Source organism: Rattus norvegicus, chromosome 1 (genome assembly GCF_036323735.1).
Source record: "Rattus norvegicus strain BN/NHsdMcwi chromosome 1, GRCr8, whole genome shotgun sequence".
Lineage (NCBI taxonomy): Eukaryota > Metazoa > Chordata > Mammalia > Rodentia > Muridae > Rattus > Rattus norvegicus.
The window spans coordinates 235,633,832-235,659,781 of record NC_086019.1 but is presented as its reverse complement, the minus strand read 5'-3'; the positions used below and the strand labels follow the sequence as shown (position 1 = coordinate 235,659,781).

The 25,950-nt window shown below is 44.0% G+C and overlaps 1 protein-coding gene across 5 annotated transcripts in view; it reads left to right on the top strand.

Annotated features, from left to right (window-relative positions):
- Glis3 (GLIS family zinc finger 3) overlaps positions 1-25,950 on the top strand; it is a 419,850-nt gene that overhangs the window by 149,635 nt on the left and 244,265 nt on the right. For all 5 annotated transcript variants that reach the window (XR_005499631.2, XM_039101395.2, XM_039101397.2 and 2 more), the window contains one exon: positions 435-1,548. Coding sequence is in view for 4 of the 5 variants with exons in the window: in XM_039101395.2 (XP_038957323.1) it covers positions 435-1,548 (1,114 nt within the window). In the remaining variant the exon portion in view is untranslated. The remainder of the gene's footprint in view (positions 1-434; positions 1,549-25,950) is intronic.

Here is a 25,950-nt window from a genome sequence, read left to right as displayed (position 1 = left end):
AGAAGTGTATGACCTGCAAAACCTATGACAACATGGTGTACACAGTAGGTGCTTAACAAATACTAATTTGGTGTGCTGCAACAAGCATCTATAATTTCTTCCTAGTCTTCAATTTCCCCCTTTTGTATAAAAAATTACTTTGAAATAAGGTGGGGACTATTTATTCTCATTAAAGTACTAGCACTAGTTATAACGATAGCTTTTATTATCCTAGTAAGCATTGGCTTCTCTTGTTTGCTTGGTAAAATGCTGTTTACCTGGAACTAAAAAGCCTGGGATTCTATCATAGTCCAAGAATCTGTGTTTATTGGCAAATGTAATTAGGGGAAATACTTAAGGGATTGTTGGTACAGTGTTCTCCCAGCTCTTAAGCAATCCACATCTCACTGAAAAAAAATTTTTTTTTCCTTCCTTCTCTCTGGCTGCTGCCCCAGGTCCGTTATTTTGCAAGAGTCTCTGGTGTCCACGACTTTGAGCCTGACAGAGAGTCAGTCGGCCTTGAGTGTGAAGCAAGAGTGGTCTCAGAGCTACAGGGGTTTTCCTTCACTTTCATCCAACCACAGCTCCCAGAATGGCATGGACCTAGGGGACCTTCTTAGCTTGCCTCCGGGCACGCCAGTGTCTGGCAACAGCGTCTCTAACTCCTTGCCACCCTACCTTTTCGGCATGGAAAACAGCCACTCTCCTTACCCCAGTCCTCGGCACTCAGCAACCAGGCCCCACTCCACCCGCTCCAAAAAGAGAGCGCTGTCCTTGTCCCCGCTGTCCGACGGCATCGGGATTGACTTCAATACTATCATCCGTACTTCACCCACATCCTTGGTGGCCTACATCAATGGATCAAGAGCCTCCCCAGCCAACATGTCTCCGCAGTCGGAGGTCTATGGGCATTTCCTGGGTGTCCGTGGCAGCTGCATCCCCCAGTCTTGCGCAGTGTCCAGCGGGCAGAAAGGTGTGCTGGTTACCAGTGGAGGGCATACGCTGCCGGGCTACGGAGAGGATGGCACACTGGAGTACGAACGCATGCAGCAGCTGGAGCACGGTGGCCTGCAGCCTGGATCTGGAAACAGCATGGTGTTGCAGCCCGGCCTACCGGGCCAGGATGGCCAGACAGCCAACATGCTCAAAACTGAGCGCCTGGAGGAGTTCCCGGCCAGTGCCTTGGACCTGCCCTCTGCACCGCCTCTCCCTCTTCCCCCGCCTCAGGGCCCCCCACCCCCATACCATGCCCATCCACATCTTCATCACCCAGAGCTCCTGCCTCACACTCAATCGCTGCCCCTGGCCCAGGCTGGCCTGGAAGAGGATGGGGAGCTGGAAGATTCAGGGGGTAAGCACTGCTGTCGTTGGATAGACTGCAGCGCCCTTTATGACCAGCAGGAGGAACTGGTGAGGCACATCGAGAAGGTCCACATAGACCAGCGCAAGGGGGAAGACTTCACGTGCTTCTGGACTGGCTGCCCTAGAAGATACAAGCCTTTCAACGCACGATATAAACTGCTGATCCACATGAGGGTCCACTCTGGGGAGAAGCCCAACAAGTGTACGGTGAGTTGGAGTTTCCGAGGTCCTGGGCCACCTGTCTTGAAGGTCCAGCTTACTTTTCACGCATGCATTTTATCCAACAGGACCGAGAAGGCAGGTAAGAGTTTCTATTTCTGTGGGATTTGAATGTGTGGTGGTTAAGGTACTTTATTAGGTTTCTTGCCTCGTCCTCTAGCTGGTGTAAGGGAAAGTTTCCTTTGATGGTGCTGGTTTTTCTCCCATTCTATCTCAAGCCCCATGCCACTATTGTTGTGGAGGTTAGTCTGCTTTAGTCTGGGATTGTGGAAAGGACACAGACTCCGTATTCCCTTGACTACATGGCTGTTGAAATGTAGGGCACCATTCACTGAGCCACAAGCAAGCTTTTTTTTTTTTTTTTCCTCTTTTCCTAAGTAAATAATCAGTTTGTTTTTTAAACCTCTGAAAATTTAGGCGAGGCTTGGGATCTGGGGGCGTGGCTGACATTTAAGATAGGAATTCTCCACTTAGGAACTTGACTATCGAGGTAGCAGCGTACACGTCGTATCTTCTAGGGTTGCGAGACTCATTAATGATTTGCAGTCAGCAAGGAAACACCAAGGAGACACCACGGGAACAGGGCCTTGTAGGATCTCGCTTAATTTTGAGGAAAGATAACTTTTGTGGAAAAGCATAAAGCCTGGGTCGAGACGATTTTGTGCCTTTGGTGTTGAAGCACATGGGTCTGTTGTCTCTCCTGCCTTCCTCCTTCCCAACACTGATCCTGCAACCCTGATTCTGTTTCTTGGCAAACCTGACTGTTTTTGAATAATTTGATTCTTAAATGCTTTCACCACACTTTCACACCTCGAAGAAGCCCTCGGGGGCTTACAAGCAGAACTTCACCCTCAGGATCACAAGAGATAGCTTTGCACAGTCTGAGAGGGCTCACTGAACTCTTGCAGAGGGAGTGGGGGGAGGGAGGGAGGAAGGGAGGGAGGGAGGGAAGGAGGAAGGGAGGGAGGAACATACGTTTTTCTATTAGTCTAGATGTCCAGGAATAGTTCTTCAGAGTTAGAACCCAGATTCCTATGTGCTCCCTTAATATCGAGAGTTCTGGAGATCAGTGATAAGGGATGGATATAAACCAGATCAGAGAGGAACGGGTTTGACTGTGATCCTCCCTGCCAGCATCATCTCTAGAGCGGGTTGTGATACAAAGCGTGTGGACTGTGTTGACAATTGACTGTAGGTTGGCCGAGCTCTGATCGATGCAAAAGCGTGCCACGAAGGTGAGCTCTGGGATGCACGAGTCAGAAGCCATTTCACCGCGTACTGTGGGTGTTTTCGAAAGAGCTGTAAGGCTTTCCGGTGGAATGGAGTTGTGCTTTTCGTCGTTATATTATGCCCATGTTGTGATTTTTTTTTCCCTCATGGAAAACCTGAAGCGGATGCATTGTGAGAGTGTTAGGTTCTGAGTGAAAAGAGTAATTTCATTCCAGGAGGCCGAACTCTATGCTGTCAGTAGGTTCTGTGTTGAGAATGCCACAACAAGAGACAAGCAGTTGAGGGCAATCCTGCTTACTCTGTTTGGAACACAGGGGCCTGTGGCAAAGCAGGAGAAACACCCAGTCTCTGAAGGAAAACAGTCCAACCTTTTAGTTCTGACTAACTCCCGGCTGAAAATAGTTCATTGGATTTGGCTTTACTGAAACAAACATTAAAGTTAGAGTTATATTAAAAAAAAAAACTTTTTTGCATTTCAAAATTAATTTCTGTGCAAAAGGGTTTCCCCATTTTCTCCTCGGGTCCCAGAGCTTTCAAAGACATTAAACTTTGCAGAGTTGACTTTTGCTAAAGTGCACAGTGAACATTAAAATTAGAAATAGTCGAGGGGAAGAACAGCTGAGCGGTGAGCCTGTGTGGCCATTCACTGTGTCATTCAGGACGGGCGGATGAGGCAACTGTGCTCTCCTAATCTGCCCTCTCCTCATTCATAGGCGGGACACGTGCACAACTTACTAATCCAGCAGCAGGACTAGAATCGTAAACCACTCACGTGCTGTGTGCAAATTTAGATAAAGCAGAGGTACATAGGGGTTACTGATGCTATGATCTCCCACCATGGGGAGTGTACGGTTTTAACAGGAAGAGACCCATTTTTATGTCAACGTACATACCGTGAACCTTCTATCTTCTGAAGACTGTTAATGTTGCTACATGTCATGTGCTTCCTATGTGACCCTGTAGAGTGCTGGCAGTAAGCAGTCTTGCAGTGGCAAGGCTTGGCGGACATCTCAGATTGTAGTCTGCAGACAGGAAGGTGTTGTGCTTAAGGGGGGATGGACATCTGAAGTGTGCATCCTCCTGCCCTTTGCAGAGGGAATTTTCCCAAGCTCACGGGATCCAGGCACACAGAACTTCCAACAGGGAAGTGTTTCATTGCATTGAAATCTGAAGGTAGCTTACCCCAAACCAGAGCCATGTCAGGTAAGGTGACCACGTTCTTTAGGAGAAGTGGTCTTCGGTTTTTTTTTTTTGGGGGGGGGGGCTACAAAACCTAGAAGTAGTTTGAATTTTAGGGGACAGTCTGGTTTTGTTTTGTTTTGTTTTGTTTTGTTTTGTTTCAAGTATATCTAATTTCTATTTCTCCTGTGTGGATGACATTCAGACTTAGTCATCATTTTCATCTACCGGGTTATTTAACCAAGAAATGGAATGGTGACCGATACGTGTTTGGTGACCATGACTACAAGTAACACTAAGAGCTTCTGGAAATTATGGTAAAAGGAGGGTGTGTCAGGGCCAATGCCTGCTTTACAGTAAGAGACTACTGTGGAATCCCCCCTGTTGTCAAGTTACTTATTCTCCATGGGAGAACGCATTTTATCAATCATTGCTAACCTTGGGAGGCTGCAGACTAACCCGGAACCTGGGAACAAAGCAGAGCCAGGGGAAGATTCCGAATTCATGATTTGGTTCTGTTATTGGAAGAAAAGGATGGGTCTCGTTCTCATCCAGACAGCCCCACCTGTCACTGACTGCTCCCATGGAAAGACAAACTGGCTCCTGCCCTTAAAGTCCTGGTTGCATGAAGTGGACAGTTCCAGACAGTGGCAAAGTGTTGCAACGCAAAGGCCTCAATAGGTGGAGAGGCAGATCTCAAATGAATCAGAACCCCAAATGTAGCAAGGTTGTATTTTAAAGTACATTCAGTCATGTTTGTTAAGTTAAATGGTTTCTAGGTGCCCACCAATGTTCTCTACCTTCTTGCTTTCTCAGCAGCTCTCTCCTTGGTAAATCTTAGGTTGTTGACTGTAGGCCATTCCCAAGTGTCACTAAGTCAAGTTTTGTTAAGTCTTTCTGAGATGAGGAGGTGCCTGATTTTCAATTTAGAACAAGTCTTAAGAGTTAGAACTTGTCCCTCCCCTCCCCCCCACAAGCTCCAAACCACTTCTGTGCCCCTAAGAGGATAACAAAGAGCATCAAATCATTCCTAAAGGATCCCATAGTGGTGGTTCCAAAAGAATGTGTCAAAGGCTTTCACTCTAGGGAGGCCTCTTGGCTGTTGAGCTCAGGGGTGCTCAGTGCCCAGTAGTGTTTTCCCGGGGGCATTGAAGTGTATTCTGAATGACAGGAGAAGCTTGGTCCATGAGCGCTTATGCTGGGAAGCAGCCTGTTCCGTGAGCAGGGGCCCAGGTTCTGTTCAGGTCCAGAACTGCGGGGCCTCTTTTCCTGCACAATTGAAAGCCTTGGGAGTGTTAAGGAGGAATTAGAGGCGATGTGGGTTGCCACTTACATTTTGCTTATTTTTCCTGGATGAATTTAATCCAATAGCAAAATGAATTTTGCAAAACTTTTACCCACCCACAAATTTTCATGAAAATGTCACTGACCAAAGACAGTTTTAAATTTTGTATGAATTGACTCATTTCTCCACAGGCATTTTTTCTGGCAAAATTCAGCGTATTTGCTTTGGCTTGGATATGGGGCAGTTTGCTTTTTAAGTAACACTGGATTATGAGCACAAGAAAATAAATACAGAGCTGGGGCCATGTCCCCAGCTCTCTTTTATGGCCTGATGTATGGTCATGGGCCAGCTTTGGCCATAAAAGATATTTTTTGAGAGAAAGTAAATCCGTTGTAAAGTTTTCTCCCCGTCTACAACCTTTATTTTGTTATTTTTGATAAGATTTGGCATTGATTTGATTACCACAATTACATGACCAGAGAGGACCTTTGGAAAATATTTGACTATAATTATTATTTAACACATCAAAACCTTTATATAGGCAGCAATGGGTAAATTTGCATAGTACCAAGTATTGATGAGTATGGAGAATGGTGTGTGTGTGTGTGTGTGTGTGTGTGTGTGTGTGTGTGTGTGTGTGTGTGTGTGCGAGTGCGCGTGCACGGAAAAATAAGTTGGTGTAACCATCTTGGAGAGCAATTTGGACATTCATAGTAAGTTTGAAAATGTGTATATTTAACAGAACCATGTTTATGTGTCTCTCTTACAGAATCCTTTACGTGTCAGAATAGAAACCTAGGATGAGACACATGTCGCATATGTGGTTTTATTTATATAAAAGTGTAATTAACTCTACTTCCACAGACAAGGTAAACCGATTTGCTATGGTTTATTCTTATGTAACACTATGAAAGAGTCTAAGATTAGTGAAATACACTCCACATGGTGAATTTCACAAGATAAAATTGAGTAAAATGCTATGTGCAAAATGTGGTATAATCCAATTTATGTACATTGAAACCCACAAAAAAATTAGAAAGGATTTTCAGATAAACAATTATGTGGTCAAGCAAATCCTATGGGCAGGAGAACCAGTAATCTTAGGGTAGTGGATATTTCCAGAGGGGAAAGAAATGTACAGAAATAGGATGTACGGATTTGCTTCTTGTCCTTCTTAGAGAGGGACTGAAGTATAGGTTACCCTTAATTTCTGGCTGTATCTGGTGATGATACAGGTGTTGCAGGGCCAGCTTATATATCCTCTTACTACTACTTGAAACGTTCTACAGCTCCGTATTTTTATCCTAATACAGTAGGAAATTGATTAGCACACACGCCAGTGTTTTTCCACACATACCGTTTTTCAGATGAGAACAAAGCTGAAGAAAATTGATTTTTTTCCAAGGTTATTGTTTAGCTGTTCCTCACTTAGGGTCTCTTTGGCAACCTAACTTTGCTGACGTGGACTCACCCAGAGTGCTTTTTAGAGCCCCAGTGCCTGGCCTCCACTCCAGGGTCTAGGGTACGATAGGTTTGGGTAGAAGTTCCTGTAGGAGGTTCTAATGGGTAGCTGTGCCTGAGAACCAGGGCTCTCAAAGCTTCTAAGTTCTGACCTTGAGCTCGAGAGGTTGGAACCTAACGCGTCACTGTTTCAAGTGTGGAGAGGCTGTGTTTAGGACTGAGCATCTTCTCATTCATATTATTGTCTGATAGTGACCAGGGTGGACTCACTTTTCTCACAATAGAGCACATAGAGGGGAGAGTTGAAGGATCAGAGTGACCCGGGGCTCGGGTAGTAGCTTTGCGAGTGACTGACCTTCATACGTTCACAGGGGGATTGCTCTCTGCCTGTAGTTCAGGGTTGAGGTGAGAGTAAGCTGAGATTCAGGCTTATCACTGTCACCTTCCTGACAGCCGCACGGAGAAATTGGTCATGTATTTCCCGTTTACAAAGGGGAGAGTAGATCCTTTCCAAACTCTCTGCTCCAAAACAAAACAGAAAAACCCCAAAACCTATGTTCAAAACAGTTGCTGTGTTTAAAAAAAATACTGGATTTTTCCTTTTCTGTAAAATCTGCCTGATACGATTAAATAAATAAAATTAACATTAATATCCTCTTTGTCTCTTGAGGCTGAAATACCACCAGTTAAACATCTGGTAAAGATCAGAGACTCTAACTTCCAAGTCATTTCCCACAAGGCACTGGTCTGTCAAAGATCAGGCACAGACTCGGTGATTTCAAACAGTACAGTTAAGTCTTGAGTTTTTTTCCTAGTGGATTTTTATATGAGGGAAGTACAAACATACTCAACTGTGTGTGTGTGTGTGTGTGTGTGTCAACATAGATGTTACCATAGTCTTCGAGTCCGTAAGAAGAGGGAACAGTGAAACCACAGAAGTTACCATCAGATGGGGAATTGACCACGTCTAGATGGCGTCCGTCAAATCAGATTTCACATCCCAAGACTGGAAACCTGCCATTTGGTAGTGGTTTAATTTGATTTCTCTATAGAAAGCGTTTAATCCACTTTACCTGGGGAACTAGCCTTTCTTGAACTTTGCTCTGAAAATTAATTCATAACAGATCGCGGCAAATGTTTTGAAGAGAATCCTGGTTTAAATTTATTTCTCTGTGATTCTGAGATAATAACAAATAATAGATAATGAGAGTGCCTCTAAGAGGTTAATGTCTGAGAACTCACTTTCATTAAACAAGATCAATAACTACTCGATAGTTAATGTTCCTTTTAGTTCACGTTTATTTTCTGGTTCATCTCTAATTTTATGCCCTGAAATAACATTTTTTAAAATTAGAATTATGCAAATCTTTCCACAAATGATTAATTACTGGAGTATATGTCAAACGTTTTGAGTTTTGTTCATGTATAGTTTCACAAATGTATTTTTCTTCGCTCTTTTAAACTGCAACGGTGGAAAACTCATTTGGCAATTTATTAGGAAGGTCTTTAGTGACCTTTGGAATAGTTTTTAATTACCTCTTTTTTTTTTTTTTTTTTGAGTGGTCATGTTGACATCTTCAAGTCCAGACAGAATTTGATCCTGTAGAATAAAAGAACACACCTGCCCTTAAACAAGTTTTTTTTCTATGCAGTTATTAGTTCCTGTAGTAATCATTGAGTCAACGCTTTTAGATGGTCATAAGACAATGGTTGTGTTAACCCTGGACAGTGGATGTGTGTCTGGCAAACCCAGAACCAGGGCCAGACATGCCTGATTTCACACTTAACTAACTGTGGGCAGTCAGGTGGCCTTTTCCTGTACAAATACTATGGAACCTAAATAGCTCTCATTAGTCACATACACTTGGGTGAGGAAGTGGGGTGAAGCCTGCCCTTACCTGATAGCACAGTGTTTATATTTTATTTTCTTGGGTCATAGTCATGCATTTCAGTAGGGAGGACAGCTAATTCTTTAGGGGAATTTTAAGGACACTTTAAAGACAATTAAATTGAAAAATGATTTAGAAGATGGGAAATAAGAAGACTGGGCAGTGTGCTGAGTAATGGGACTTGGTCCTATGTCATTGGGATATTATTGTGAGCCAGGGTATGTATGGCATCTGTACTGACATGTGGCCTCCATGAGGATTCCTTTGCTTATGTCATCATTGAATGCGTATTCTGAAGTAGACCGTACCCTGGAAGCCAGATAAGTACATGAGCTACTCTCTTCTGGAATTCACAGTCCAGGGATGACCCACAAGCATATGTTCAACACAAAGCAGGGGCTGCGAAAAAAGTCGGGAGAGGCTCCCAGCTCTGCATGTAGAGACCCAACTGCCCTTTTAAGGGAGGCTGACATCTGAAAGGAGAGTCGATATCCTGTAGAGAAAGGAAGGAGGCCATCTGAGTGGAGGTGCCACAATATCTCAGTAGAAGAAATGGCTTCTGAAAAGTTGGACAGATCTAGATACTAGGTAAGTGTGGAGTGGAAGGCCGTAAGGACCCCCAAAGAACATCTAGTGTCCAATTGGGACATTATTACAGTTCAGACAATCATAAGCCCAGTTAGTATAAATGGAAATCGAGTTAATAAAGCAAAGCCCATAGGTACCATCTTCACTGAGGAAGCAGCACTGTTTTGCTGCATGTGAAATGAGCCATTGACTCCAGCCATTTAATCACCGTCTCTTAGGTTTACGGTTTAATTCTTTACTACAATGAGCCTACAAGCTGGGTAAATGGCTTAGTTGGCAAAGCACTTTCTACCCAAATGTGAGGTAGGGCTAGGTGGAGATCCCGAGGACTCACACAAGCTCCTGGGTGTGGGGATGTATTTCCCTGATCTGGCATCCAGGGGACAAAACTCAGAGGGATTCCTGTAGCTCATTGATCTCCAGATCCAGTCTGTCTTAAAAATAAGGGAGAATCGAGGAAGACATGCGTCTGACTCTGGCCTACACATGCACGGATGCGCACTGTACACCACCTTCATGTGCACGTGCACACACAGTGCATCTGCTTTCTCCCTTGCCATGTGAGCAGCTAGGGAGACGCATGCGTGAGGACAAGCAAACGCTTTTCTGTTGTGGACTTTAAAGATAAACAATTTAAAAAATCCGGGCAGGCCTGGAGAAGGAGACCAGGGCTGTTTGATCAATTATGTAAAATGATTAACATGTGGACAGAGGCCGTGTCCATTATCCTGCGCACGAGTAACTTTCCTGTAGTTAAATATTTCCTTTAATAATCTGTAAGGAGACTGGGGCACTGTTAAACAGAGCTGCGGCCTGGTGCTCGTTATGCAGGCTCATCAGCCTCTTAGCCTTCTCAGACACTGCTGACGTTCATTTTGGATGTTTTTTTTCTCCCTCCAGCTCACACTAATTAATAGGGAACAGAGCTAAACGCTTAAGATGTTAAGTGGGAAGAGAAAAAAGTAAATCATAAGCCCAGTTAGTATAAAAGGACTCTCTTTTCCTAGGGATCCTTTCAGGCCCCAGACCACGGTCAACCATGGCCCTCTGTAGATTTCTTCCTGGAGCTGCACTGGCTGCACTGTCCTTGGTTGGGTCACTCGAGGCCCCATCATTTGCCTACGGCAGGGTTGCAGGCGTTAGTAGTGCTCCCTGTGGGGTCATGTGAGTGGTCTTGGATCTTTGCTCTTAAAAGTAAGGGCGGCTTCTCAGGATTATCGTACAGAACAATGGCTGTGCTTTAGAATGTTTCTTTGATAGCATTCCACTGGGGACCCACACTGCTGAGTGTGACTTCCAGAAGAAATTTGGCTATGCTGAATTCTCCTCGGCCATGCACGGCCCTCTCGGTCCATTCCCAGTCAGCGTGCAGTTTGTCAGCAAAAGGTTAGATGGCACTAACTGGACTGGGGTTTGAGAGAATTAGTAGAGAAGGGGAAATGGAGGGAGGACTCTGTTGTATAAATGAACCTAAAGTAGAAATGTGTTCCCATTTTCATGCAGGGTGGCTCTGTCTGAGGGAGGCTCCTTACCAGGTCCCTGACTTGTACTCTGCTCATAGTTGAGGCTCACTTCAGGGAATAATTGAAAGATAAATTCATACATAGAACAGCAAGTGTCTGAGAAAAGTTTCAGAGTGTGGGCCTTCCCAGAGGGAACTGAGCTTGACAAGGAAGGAAGGACACAGTAAACCTCTCCCTTGAACCTAAAATTCCTCCAGGGTAATGGAGGGGAAAGAAAATGGTTGTGCTATGAGCTGTTAGCTTAATTTAATTCTCACAGCACTTCTTAAAAGTTACTGGTGGGTCCTGAGACTGACTCTGAATCTGTTCCTTCTACTATGCACCCATTTACCATGTCCCTAGATCCTACCATAGCTCAGTAATTAATATGTAAGAAGCCACAACATACACACACACACACACACACACACACACACACACACACACACACACACACACAGAGAGAGAGAGAGAGAGAGAGAGAGAGAGAGAGAGAGAGAGAACGAGCAAACACAGCACATGGAACTTAGCTGCTAAATACATTGAGGTTCATTAGTCTGCTATTTCTGCTTATATGGATACTTGACATTTTCCACAATAAAGTATTAAAAATAAGTAAAATATTTTGACCTAACTTTTGGAATGAAGAGTTTGTTCTCTTCACCTTCCACAGGGTAGCAGCACCTTGCTTTTTTTCTGGGTAAGCTATGAAAGAGAATTGGCCAGTTTCCCAGTGTTTTTTTGACAGTTTCTGAAATCACCTCGTTTAAGAATGAGATGAGGGCTGGGTGTGGTGATGTTCATATCTGCAATCCTAGTACTTCTGAGGCTGCTGCAGGAGGCTGGGGAGTTTGAGGCCAGCTTGGGATAGGTAATGGTGGACAGGGAAGGGGAAGGGAGAGAAGGAGGGAGGGAGAGATTCCTATCACCCTTAGGCAGTGATTTGCAAAGGTAAGAGGGAGGAGCATTGTAAAATATATTAAGATGATAGCATGCTGCCACAGTCAGTTTCAGATCTGTGTCTTGGTGTAGTAAAATCTTACTTACTTTCCAGGTTATAATATAGTTTTTTGCAGTTGTACAGTAACTCAGGCCCTTCAGTATGAGTACAGCATTCTGAGCCTACTATGAAGGAGATTTTAATGATGATTATCAGCAACTGCCGGTCAAAGTGATGCGTCTCCTCCTTCCCATGATTGGACAGGACTCAGGCACATGGTGCACAGCTGCAAGGGAGGTTGGGAGTGAGGTCTTCCTGTGGACTCAGGAGAAAACATGGGGTATTGATGAAGGTATCAGTTCATGGAGCCAAAGTACTCCTCGTTTCCATCCCCTGTGCAGGCCTGTTCTGACCTCTTGAAGAGAAGAGGCCCTTCCGTCATTTTACTCAGTCTCTGAGCTTCCTGTGAGGGTGTTGACCACATCACATCACTCTGTTTGGTTGGTTTAAAGGGAATTTTTATCAGTGCTAGCCCTGGAATTTTGCTTTTCCATTTGCTAAGTCTTTCCCAGCCCAACCGTCTTTTTTCCCCCATTTTCACTTTCCAAAGATTGCACTGTCCCACAGTCACCCCTGCTGGGAAACTCTCCTTATCACAAATGGATTACTCAGTTTCCCCACCTTACCCAAATTGCATGTTCTGGGTGCATGATTTGTGGTTGATTGTCATCTTCTAAACCCTGGGGCTGTGTGGTGTTTTCCTGTCCTGCGGGCATCTAGCTTTTAGGAATATCTAGTCATTACTGAGGGCAAGGTCACAGATGAATCACCGAGACACTCACCTACGAGCATAGAAATTTGGGTGTTACTTTGCCAAGGCCCTGAAACACAGCATTTACCTTCTGTTCATAAAGCACCCTATCTGATACACACAGTGGGGTTATAAACGTTCTTATGTTCTCTGAACGCTTGCTTTTAGTCATGAGCTGGCACATACTCAAGGAAAGAATGGCAGTGTACCTCTGTGGGCACTTTTGGTTCATTTCCATCAATATATTCAAACAAAACGAAATTGCCCGACTCTTTATAATGTGCCCTTTAGTGTGTTTAAACTTGCAAAATTATCCCTACAGATGACAAATCGTAAACATCACACAAAACCACAGCCCCGGTTCAAGGCCTATCTCAGTGTTCCGCTGACACTCACCCTTCTTAGAAATGTTTAAAAGTGTTTTAGGAAAATGGAACAAGGCAAACAGGCTTATCGGCAATAAAAAAAAATCATCGATTCTAATTAAGAGGCGTCACATATGCAGAAACAAAGCCGCTTTTGTGTGATGGAAAGTCGACCTGCTCTCTCAGATGCATGGAGTGCTTTCCAGTGGCTTTAGATAATCACGCTGACGAAGTTTCAGGGCCCTGACCTTTTGGCCCATCTCAAGTGATTCAGCTGTACTTGTTGAAACTTGTCTAAGGTGTTAGTGGGAGGTGTGCTGGATACGGTTGTTGTAAAAGCACAGTGGCAAGGCAAGCTCTGTTTTTGAAAGCCTCCAGCTGCATCTTGAACAGAGGTGGGAAGCACCAGTGTTCTCAGGGCAAAGTCTGAGTGTATTGAAACTGTTTCTTCCTGATAGCAACCATTTCCCATAGCAGCCTAGTATGCTGACCCACTGCTGGTGAGGACTCCAGCCTCTCTGCCTGTCTGGGTCAGCCTGATCCTGTTCCATTGTGTGTTCCTGTAAGGTTGCATTTAGATTGTGACCCTGATTTTATGCTGTGTCCACAGAATGGGGTCTTTATGACGGAACCAGTCAAGGAAGGCACTGTACAATCCGAGCAAATAATGGAGAAATCACTCTAATTGCTTACTCAATTGAGGTGTTAAATCAAAATCAACAACTGTGCCACACGCACTTTCCTTGAATTCAGAACTTAAGAACAAAAATGAATTTCTAGACCATAGGGTCAAGAACATAGATCTTGGTGAATCAATGCGCAATTTAGTTCTGAATTAAGAGTACATATTGACCATTTGTACTGTCAATGATTGATTTTCAAAGAGTTCCACAAAAGGCATTTTTAGTTGCCTGATTGTATATTTCCTCCAAAGATTGCTTTGCTAATTACCATCAGTGGGCAATAGGGATTGCCAAGAGAAAAAAATCCATTGTATCCCAAAGGAATGGTACTGCCAAGTGTCTTGATGGGCTCCTTCTCCACTTACCTGTGCCTGGGAGCAAAATTCTGAAGTTGAATTCTCTCTTAACTGAGATTAGAATAGGCTTAATTGAAGGTGTCTGCAATGGGGTCCAGCTTCAAACTCTTAAATGCAGAATTCATGCATTTCTACTGCACACAGAACAAAGCATTCTACTGACCATCACTAAATCACGTTGTTTTGTTTCCTCCTTTACTTTTTACAAGAGCGAGTGTGATCCACAATTCAAAAGCAGAAAGGAAACACAAAGAAAACTGCGATGATGTGTGTGTGTGGGGGGCTCTCATATAATTGCTTCACTTAAGTATCTTAAATATTTAAATATCTGGTTTATGTAATGATGAGTCGTTCATCTAATTATAGGTATGCATGCCCTCTGTGGTCTAAGGAAGTGACCCTCAGATGCAAAACAGAATAAAGACTCTATTCACTGTCTGCTTCCCTCATGCGTGGAGCAAACGTTCAGCCAGTCACTCACTGAGCAGTGGGGATAGAATAGACAGAATGGAGCCAACCCCAACGTTCTCGGTCTCCCTTGAACTTACCGCTCTAAAGAGGAAGGCAGTGAGCAGTGCAGATATAAAGAGAACACAATTCCACTTTGAGGGGAGGGATTTTGGCCTACGTAAGGAGTGGCCTGAAAAGATTGAACCAAGAAAAGAGAAGACGGAGTTAGGGGAACTCTTGAGGCCCGGACTGTTGAGGGCCTTGTAGAACCGGGTAAGGATGGTTTTGAGTGGAAGAAGGTTAGGATTTGATTTGTCCTGGAATCCTTGAGTGCTGTGTAGTGAGTAGATTGAGGACAAAGGAGTCAAAGTGAGGGTTCACAGCTTTAAGAGTTGGAGTTATAGCAGTAGCCTTCTGTCCGACTGTCTTACTTATGTCTAACAGTAGAGACTGGGAGAAATCTGAACATATGGCTAGATATGACAGGATTTATTTCCAAAGGTTGACCATGGGGCTGGGTAAGCGGGAAATATCAGAGGTGAGTCCCAGCTTTAGCTTCTATGTCTGGAAGCCTCGGCATTCCCTTTAACTGGTGTTGATGTGGTTCTGGTAGAGTTGTGAAGGATACAATTTGGGTTTGGACATGATAAGGAAGTTGTTTAGACATTTAGATGGTTGAGGCTGGACACCAGTAAAGTCTTGGCTGCTGCCATGATGTTTGAGTCGTCTGTGTAGTTAGTATTTAAAGTTAGGAGACTGACTGAACTAGGAATTATGAAGCAGAGTGACGATGGGACTGGTCTCTGTTCTTTCTGTAGCAGGCTCTGAAAGAGAAAGGAGTCAGGAGAGGGAATTCTTGTTACTGCAAACCTTGCAGCTACTTTGCCCAGGACTGTTGTGTTCCCTAACCCCACCTTGTCTCTAAATGCATCTAGGAGAGTTTTGAAGGGTGGATGAGGGGAAAAGACTTTGGAACGAAGCGGCTATCTCAGTCTCCCATGCAAATACCTGCCTTTGTGCTAGACCAGGAGGCCCACAGACAAAGCAAGGGGTATACGTGCTAAGAAAAGAAATTCATCATTGTTCATCAGCTCTTGGAATTGGAGGGCCTGTAGCTTAGTTCTAATAATACCTACTGTGTAAGCCTACTGAAAAGTAGTAATACCCCATGCTGTCATCAGAATGTTAAGGAATCCATGTTGAGGGCATTTTAAACAGGTTGGTTTTTTTTTTTTTAAATCTTCCTGGGAGTTAAATCCCAGGATGATGTGTTTTAATAAATTAATTTTGGTGAATTTTATGCTGTCATGTTCTAGAATGGGTGTTCTCAGTTACCTTGCTGGCTAGTCTTCCAAGGGGCATGCTGTGGGGCTGTCCGACACACTATTATCAGGGTCACAGTCTTAAGTATTTAAGAAGGGCTTTCGTGTTGCTTTTCACAGAGAAGCCCTGTGGAAATTATATTAGTTTTAAGATCATCTAATTTTGTTTCTTCTCGCTATGGACACAGCTTAATGAAAACCCTTTTGTGTACCATGTGTTGGATTTGTTTACTGTGCAATATGACAGCGAGGGAACAAGACCTTACATTCCTGCTTCTCAGAAGTTTATGATGTGCTTGTGTACGGCAATAAATGGGGCTGGCTCCAGCTGGATGCCTCTTTTGTTTGATTGTTATGTCATGTCTGCATCCAGAGAAAGGCTAAAGCTCCCGCGTTTCTTTTTATATTTATTTTCCCCTTGTGCTGCCTCCCCATCTCCCTCCACCTTCCCAGCACCAACTCATCCCTTTGTCTTTTCTCTCTGTGCAAAGCTCTTGAGAGGCAAGCACAGAGAAAAACAGAGGTTGTAGAAGTACTTAAGAGCGCTGTTTCCCACTGGGGGCTGTGAACGAAAGCTTATTAGATGCTTCGGGATGGTGGAGTGCAGTTTTCAGTTTACATTGTAGGGAGTTCAGGTGTACATGGGGACTGGTTTATACATTTTTTAAGGGTAGATGATCCAGCTGGGTGGATCAGGGCATTGTAAGCATAGGACTATTGATTTGGGCATTTAGATTGGCCAGTTTTGGTTGGGAATGGACCCTCTCGGGTATGAGAGACTGTTTAACTACTTCCTGTCCACTAGACACCTCTCTACAACAGAAGTCACATTAGCATGTGTATAGGTGTTTCTATCTGCTGGTGAGTTGTATTGGCTCCAGTTGAAAGCATTAAATCAGGGAAGACGGAATCAGACAGATGTATTCATGGAGGGATGGAACTGTTAACTTGGAGATCCCACCCAGTGCCTGAAATGCAGAACATTTGACTGAAAAAAAATCCCCCTTAACTGTGAAATGATAACGGTCCCCACTTCCTCGCCTCCTTAAGGACCTTGACCATGACCTCTACAGCTGCAGGAAATAATGGTTTATCCTTCTAGGGTTGCGTAGGGAAGACACTGAACACTGTTTTAAGCACCTGTTGACAGTGCTGTTTCATAGGAAGTGCCGAGGTCAGTGGAGGCTCGGGTCCTTGTCCCAGAACAATGGCCACATCTAGAATTAGCGGTTCTTTCTTTGTTTTCTCTTTCTCTCTTTTGTAGTGTGGGGGTTGAACTCATGACGTTATTTGTGTTACGCAGGTGCTTTGCCACTGAGGTTCATCATCAGACCTAGAATTTGTCTCTAGGGGTGCTCACAAGGCATAAGTAGTACAATATTTGAAAGCCTGCATTGTATCCTTTAGATGACCACAATTATAATCAGCGTTTGAACATTCATGGGGACACCATTATTTACTGAAAATGTATAGAACTTAGGGACCTGAATTTGCAAGTTTACTGTGTGTGTCTGTGATTGCCCTGTCTCTTGGTTCTAGAAACCAGTTCAATACTTCCTTCTGGAGCAACTCAGGGAAAGGTTCCACTTTTGGTGCCCATGGCCATCCTGTGTACAACGAATGGTTCATTAGTTGGGAAGGGTTCCTTCTACTCTGATCCAACTCTACTCCGAAAAGCTAAACAGGGCTTTCAATCTACCACTGTGTTGAGTCCAATAGTACTTGCAAAATTAAACACTTAAAACAATCAAGCCAAGTGTAAGCAATTTAATAAACAGCTTCCCCCATAATAATCAGAAACATAGTAGCATAAATATTGTTAGTAACATTTGTAATAATAATTCTTAACTTCAATGATTGTGTAGCTAACTTGCTCCACACACTAGAGTCCAGGTAAGACTGGGTTTTGCGACAGTTGACACATAAGAGCAGCAGCTTTATACGGCTTACACTGAACAATAAACATCCTGTTCTGCCCATGACAGAAGAGAATTAAGTGACAGCAGCTGTATTAGGACCTTTGCTTTGGACAGAAGAGTAAAGCAGTGTCCGTGGTCTGAGACAGACTGTGGGGAAGCTCTGTTCGACCCGAGATAGTACCATCCAACATGTCTTAGGTTTACAGCCCGGTCCCAGGCACACAATTTCTGCCTTCTCACAGTGGCCCTTCGAGTAAAGGGAGCTGGTGGGAACGTTTGTTTTAATTTTAAAATTCGGGAGCGATTCTTGAGAGATTTTTTCCCTCAAGGTTACTAGCTAGAAAGTATTGGACCATGAACCAGGACCCAGGGTTGTATTTTTTTCAACCAGTGTCTTTTCCAGACAACCTTCCATAAAGTTACAGTGAGGCATTTTCACCGCATTCTATACGCAGATGTTTCCAGCATCCCCATTCGAGACCTTCCCCCACCCCAGGCCTACTATATTGCATGGATTTAAGGGAAGCATTTATTTTGCATTCCCACTGGTGGTGTGAACTAAAGGGCCCCGAAAGGGACACAGTTCCCAGGACTCATGCAGCTCCATCCTGGGGTTTCTTTGCCAGGGCTGAGTAAAATGACTCTTTGTGCCGGAAACTCACAAGACCTGACCCCACCTCAAACACTATATAACTTTTTACTGCCGCTTATAGAAATAGCTGCTCAGCTCTGCTAAAGGCAGAAGGAAGGTTTCCTCTGGTTAAGGGAAGAAGACCTCAGCATTCGACAGTCATCTTCTTTAGAGCAATGGGGCCTGCAGGACTAATGTCCTCTTCTGAGTCGGGTTCTTGTAGAAAATTCATTCATACCCAAGGAGAACCTTATACATCTCTGAATTGTATTGCCAAATAGTATTAGAAGTGAGTTTTTAATATCCTCTAAGTATGCAGGTATTTTTTTTAACAATACTTTTGTTGTTGCACACTTCCACTGAATACGGAACCAAGACAGAATTCTCTGCCATACTGTCTCATGTTCCAGAGGGTAACTGCCTTCTTGCCGCAGGTGATCAGTTTTGTGCCCTCAGAATTTATGTGAGAAGGTTAGTGATTAGGAGAGTGTGTGCGGTGTAGCATTTCAGCCCACCAGGGAACAAGGCTGGTTAAAACTGGACAGGTATAAGCTGCTGGTGTGAGCCTTGTCTTCTCATACAGCCCCACCTCCCCAGCTCCTCTGGCCCCTGTCTAAGAAACTCTGTCGCCAATACAGACCAGGAGGAAAGTTACCTAAAACAATACCAACTGTACCCTTTTCACCAGCCATATTTCTTCAAAACATCCTTCTGACATACATAATTTAATTCTTGCAAAGTCCAATAGAGAAGGCAGAGAGAGTGAGCAATCTAGTTGTTTCAACTTTACAAACTGATAAACTGAGGCTCAGCAAATGTACGTGAGGAAACTGCTTAAGTTATGGAATTGCATGAGTATTTGAAACCATGCTATAAATAGTGTTACCATTTCACTCAAAAAATGAGGAATTTAAAGGTATAAACGAAATTTAAGGAGTTTAAATTCCCTGTGAAGTAAGCTTAGTACAGCTATATAATGCTGACCTCATTTTACATATATTGTGTGTATTTATAGGGAGTATTTTATGTCCTACAATATAGAAGCCAGAACCAATTATGTTTAAAACAAGGACTTAGAAAGTCAGACTCCATCATTAGTTGGGATTCGGTTTTTAAGGTGAATTGTGTGTCCTCAAAAAGATACGTTTGAGGCCCTCACGTTCATTACCTCATGACACATTTTAGAATAGTTTTTTTTCCAGATATAATTGGATCCAAATGAGTTCACTAATGTAGCAGCTGTGGGAGGCAGAGGTAGATGTGCCCTGGGACAATGGCATGGATAAATAGAGGTGGCCTGACCAAGTTAGGGTGAAGGCACAGAAATGTCCGTCAATCAAAGATGGCCAGAAACACTGGTCATGGTGCTTGACCGACAGCAGGACAGACAGATACTGTTGGAAGCCAGAGGCACAGAACAAGTCTTCCCCTCACAGCTTACACAGCCACGCCTTTAATTTGCACTTTGACTCTTCAGAACTGCAATGCAGTAAATTTTCTTATTTTAAGCTCATTCCGTGTGTGAAGCTTTGCACAATGTCAGTAGGAAAACAATGCAGTAGGTCCCCCCACCTCTGCGGAATACATTCCAAGACTGTCTAGTGGGTGCCTGAAGCGTTGGGTACAGTATCTACTTCTGTACACCCTGTGCTTTCCCCTATATACATGTGCAGAGGGCAGATTTCATTTCATGCATTAAGTATAGTAAGGGATAATGAAGACACACTAAAAGAGGACAATTTAAAAGGATATAATGCAGCAAAAGTCTTAACGAATGCTCTCTCTCTCAGAAAGAGACCCATGTCAAAAAGAGAGCTATCAAACTGTTTGCCTGTTTTGTTGTGACAGTGTGAGATCTGTCTGTTGAGTGCCTGTCTGATGAGGAGGAGGAGGATGGTGTAAGCATCGTGCTCTCGGGCTCAGTGAGTTGGAAGAAGCATCGCTGTGCCATGCTCACCTCAGTTGACTGCAAATTCGGAAGCTGTGGGACATGCAACCGTGGACTGGGGAGACTACTGGTTCTGCTTCCTCTACCCCAGCCTCCTGACCTCTCCCGAGCCCATTCAGGTGCTGTCTCCACTTTCACTTTCATCCTTGTAACCGCAGAAGCAGCATTGCAGGGTTCTGGCCTTCGTCTCAGAGGCAGCAGAAGCCACTGAGGTGTTCTCAGAGGAGAAGGAAGTGAGCAAACGTAGGTAAATGGTGGATTATTGTGCACTACATGGATCTGGCAACCACAGTGAAAACGAAACCTGGGCCCCCTGCTGGCCCAACATATCCATAGAATAACCTTGGATTTAGGAGCCCTGTCCCTTTGGGCCTCAGATGTCAGGCTAGTCTCATCTATACATCGTTCCTCAGACTGTGGGCCAGAGTGGGGTGAACTACATGTCTACTGGGGACAAGTTCTGACCTGCTGACCTTGAGAGGTTCAGGATGTCTTAAAGTGTGTGGTCTGGAAAGTCAACTCCTGCAAACTTGTGCACCTTCTGCCCCAGACCTGCTGAGGTGAGTTGTCTAGGGGAGTTTTCCAGTGCTTTTGGCAATACATGAGTGCTAATCCTGGGGCATGTGAGTGGATGAGCTTACAACGAAATGAATTCACAAGGTTGTCTGTATTAAAGTTATAAATCCCTGGAATTGTGTATTCCAACTTTGGTTGTAACTCTTAACTATACAAAGAAAATAAAAGGATGAAGGTGGATGCTTCACCAGCTGGTGGGAGGCCATATTTAAATAAATCGAGAGAATAGATTGGAATTAGAGCCATGTGGAAGTTCTACAGCCGTGTCGTACAACGTACCATTGTAAGGAAGGAAGCCCTACAGAGGCCTCAGTTCTCGTGCAGTTCCTCTCTCAGGGGAACTCGTTTACTGGGTTCTGCAGCCAGTTGGGCTGTGTGTGGGTTGCTTCGTTCAGGGGTGAGGGTTGGTTGATGCGGTGATGTTCTCCATGTCTGTCATACAGCGTATTGATCTTGCTCATGGAGAGTGTCAGTGATGTTCCTTCTCTGTTTTTCACCTTCCATCCCTCCATTCATTATCGCCAGTGCACCCTCCTCGTCTTTGTTAGTCATTCTTGTCACAGAGGGACAGGTCATTAGAAATATCCCAAGGTCAGTGAAATGGTGCGGCTCCGTGTTGCCGCAGAGTTTTCGAGGTGATTGTTACCCAGACTTGCATAAAGGCGTTAGCGTCGTAGTAAAGATGCAGTGTTGTGTTTTGAGTCGGGGGTCCTCCTTAGCATCAGTAAGAAACAGGGATGAGTGAATGACATTTGTTTTTGTCATGCTTCTGACCTGCAGAAGCTGCTCTTCAATTATTCAGAGCCCTCTTGGGTGGCAGAATCCATGGGCCTTTCAAGTGTGGTGCTGACACCTAGCTTTTTAAGAGTTAGGAACTATTTACGACATAGACAAACCAGTAAGGATGATACAGCAAACACCTATGGTACCACTGGAAGGGAAGGAGCCCAAGAATGGCATATACATGTTTTACAGCTTGGAAGTGGTGTGTGTGTATGTGTGTGTCTCCCTTCACTGAGTAGTAACCCTGACTGCTGTGACTTAGTGTGTGCTGTAACCAGCCTCCATTGGGTTCTTGGGACAGTCACGACACAAAGAGAAGATTATATTGATGGCATTGATCATGGGTGCTTCACATTCACCAACAGCAGCATAGTACACATCTCTGGCAAATGCTCCAATCAGAAAGTTCCAGCATAAAGAGGAAGCTAGTGTAGGTGGCCATTAAATATGCCTCTTTCTCTATCTGCCCTCTATGGAGTATGAAGACGTGACCTCAGTAGAGAACCAGAACACCAGGTTAGCCCACTCCCTTTACTCCTGTTTGGGCCCAGGGTTTCTTGGAGATCTATGTTTCCCCTATTCCTGCTTCCAGGAGAGATGTTCTATCAGCATGGCTGTCTTCACTCAAGCAGCCCACCCAACCCTCAGTTCTGGAAGAACTTTTTTCTTCTATCTGAGCAGCAACAGTGGCAGGAAGTTGAGCAGATGTCCCTACTTCTAACAATTTGGAGAGGTGCACTTTCCAAACCCAGAGCATTTGTGGTGACAATTTTAAGAAGACTTTCAGTGGGGTGGGGAGTGTCTTCTCTCTACCTTACTCCACTCTTCATTCCATTGTCTAGGTTACTTCGTGAGCTCTCTTGCCCCCCTCATCCCCACAGCTTATTCTGGGAAGACTAGATCCTATCACACACAACTTTTCTAAACTCGGAGAGGGAACAGCCCCTCCCCATAAATAACTGCAGAGAAAAGATGATTTTCAGTTTACCCTCATCCAGCAACTTCAAATAAGAGTCAGTTTACTGAGCCAAGGCCCACTGTTCAAAAATGGTTACTGAATTAAAGAAAGGGCCATTGAGAACTTGAGTCTCGGAGTTTTTCATAGAATGAATGTGTTAACTTTTGTGTGTGGTATGAGTTAACAATACAAATGGCCTTTCAGTTGAAACTATTTTTGGACTAGGTGTGGGAGTGAGTCCATCTATGTCTCTAACAGCTGGTAAGGGAGAGGAACCAAACACGTATATTTACCTCCATCGAAACAGAGTTAATTAACAGCAAATCATCTGATTATTTTAGTTTTGTGTAAAAACACAGATTTTTAAGTTACTTTTGATGATTCAGAGAAAGTATTAAGAAACGATCTAGACCTTTAATCGACAGACTTTCTTCCATGCTTTTCTTTAAAACATTCTGCTGTTTTGCATTCAGATAGATAAATCATTGTTAGACAGAGGTCCTAAGAAGATGGAGAATGACTTTTCAAGCCTAGGTTTCCGGCTATGAAATAAATGGAGCAGAGGAGGCCGATTTGGACCTGGTTAGGATTGATTTAGTTCATACCAGGAAAGTTCCTTCACTCCCGAAGCCTGGGTGGGTTCTTAGACTCAGGAGAGGAGACGATCCTAGCTGACCGGTGGAGTTGTTGTGGGGTTAGGGGAGCTAATGAAGCGTTCTGTCGCTGAACAATGAATGGGAGCTCAGTGGCCTACCAGAGCCTCTTTCCTTTTCTGTGGGCCTTGTGAGGGTTAGCTTGGGTTAACTGTAGCGTAGATGGATAGTTAAGTGCGAAGGGGAGCTTTTGATGGCTCTCTGACCATCGAGGATGAGGAAAATCAGTGGAGTGACTGGATGTCTTCAAGAGAGCAGGGCTGTTGGTAGAGAAAGATTAGGTTCCATTAAGTCTGTTTCTCAAAGTCTAAACTTTCTCTTTACGCTATTGTATGACCCATGATCCAGCAATTGTCACTCTTAAATCCCATAAAACCTAGTGGCCACTCTTGATCTCTCTTGACTGACTGCCATGCCTCCAAAGGATCTGTATATGTGGGTAAATATTCCCAGCACTGTATTCATTAAGACAGAGTTGGAGAACATGCAACTTTCAGGTTCCGTTTTTGTCATGAGAACTTTTCATTTATATCTTCCTGAAATGTGGGACTGCTCAGAATTTGCGTTTCTCTCTGTGTAGCGTGACATGGCACCCAGTTGCAAAGTTGATGCTCAGGAGTAGAGGATGTCTTATTTATTCCATGCACATGTTGATTTAAAACTGTATGAACATTGGCAGTTTTCTCTTTGCCACATGAACTGCATGTTCAATTAGAATATCAGTTCCTCCTGCACCCCACCAGCATAGCGCACATGTACACACACACACACACACACACCCTGCTCATGCTAACACAGTAAGAGGCACTCACCTCTATAAGAATCCAATGACTTGTCTTGTATTAGTTTCTTATCACTGTGAGAAAATGCCAGAAGGAAAGACTTAGTTTTGCTCCTCACTATAGAGGGTTCAGCCCATGGTCAGATGGTTCCATTTCCATTGAGTCTATGGAAAAACAGACATCCTGGTTTGGAATGTGTGAGACAGATTTACTACATTTTGGATTAAAAGTAAAACAGAAAAAGACCAGCATGTCAGTATCCCTTGCAGGGACACGTTTCCAGGTGTCAAACCTGCTTGCACTGGGCCCCACCTGTCAAAATTCTCCCCTTCTACAGTGCTGCAGACTGAGAGCTAGCCTTCTGCATATGGGCCTTGAAGGATATTTAAGATCCAAACCATCACATCTTGCCTGTTTCTCAGCACACCTTTCTTCCTGCCACACTCTCCAGGGTTTCCTGTTCATCATCTGATGTTGTAGATTGTGATTTTAGGTTGTGATTTTGGGTCATATAGAGTTGTTTATTGGAACACTTATATCTAACCAAGAGCCCAGATGCTGGCAGAGATAATGAATAACAAGGAGTATCATGCAGGATAGTTCAGTCAATGGCAAATTCTTGAGTTAACATGGCCTAGAATTTTACAGGTTGAGGACTGGGACTTTATAATAAAGACTGAGGCATATTGAAATATTGACAAGGCTTTCCAGTGATCTTGACCTGACATGACTAAGTGATGAGTCTTTGAGGTTAATGGGCTAAAATTCAAGCAAGAAGCATTTCACATCTCCAGGAACAAGACTCCTAGCTGACTTGTGGAGATGCTGTTGGTGTGCCAGTCAGTCACAGTGCTGGGTCAGCATTGGAACTACAGGCACCTTGGTTTGTGGTGAGCTTTTTCACAGAGGGTGAGTCTGTTGGGAGGCACCAACCAGAAGGCAGCCCCGAGAGGAAGGCATATACATGCTTTCTGGAGGGTGTGGACATTGGAAACCTGTGAAAGAACAGGGCATAGAAGGCCAGCCGTAGCTCTCTTTAGATATATGGTTTGGGATTTTAGATAGATTTCTGGGACAATCACTTTACTGTAGGTGGGGTATGGGGTAGAAAATACCTCTGCTCTCTGTAAGCCTAGAAATCTCGTTCACTGAGATGAGACAGAAGGGGCAGCAAAGGAGCAGAATTTGTTGATATCGCACTCGTTCTGCCAAGAATGGGGGACAAAAGCAAACCTTCTGTTTGGTCCATGCCAACAGAAGCCCTGGCGTTTCTGACAGCCTGCAGATGGAGACCTTAGAGGTATTTTCCCTAATAATTTTGATATTATTATATAAGTTTTCATTATATTCAAATATTTGCATGCCATAATCCATGCATATAAATATATAGTTCCTTATTAACTTTTACCCACTATTCAAGATTAGATGTTTTTGATATTTATTTCATTCTTAAGCTAGATCTGTAGTAAAAACCAGGTATTTCATTGAATATTCCTAAGTTCTTCCTCCGTCCCTGGTGTACTAGAACCATGTATATCTTTAGAAACCTGAGTTTCGGGGACCTCACCACAGTTGTGATGGACACAAATGCTTGGGTGACAAAGAGCCATGAAACTGTAGCCTAGATCAGAATAACAGTTCAATTCATGAGACAAAAGCAAAGCTAACACACCCTTTGAAGCACATGGCAGTAGACAGCATTTCCAATAGCTTTAACACAGACGATGGATTTAAAAGTTTTTGTCAAAACTTTGTCCTTGTTAACTCCATCGTGAGAACTGTTTTCTGCTGTCTTCTTGTGGGGCGAAGGAAGAACCTTTGGGCTTTGGCTGCGAAGTACTTGAAACAGAGTATTAGTGTACTCACATGGGCCTGGTACTGAAGCTGTGTATCTGGTGCTCAGGAAATCATTAGGACAGTATTGGATAGCTTGCTTTAAACAGTAAGAAAACTGTCCTGTGAACTCTTCCTTGCAATCTGCAGTTCCCTGTCAAATTTACCTTAAGGGAGGCCATGCTGGTAGGCCACTCAGGATTTGTAAAAAGGGAGTGAGCTTCTCACTGCAGGGACACTAACCTG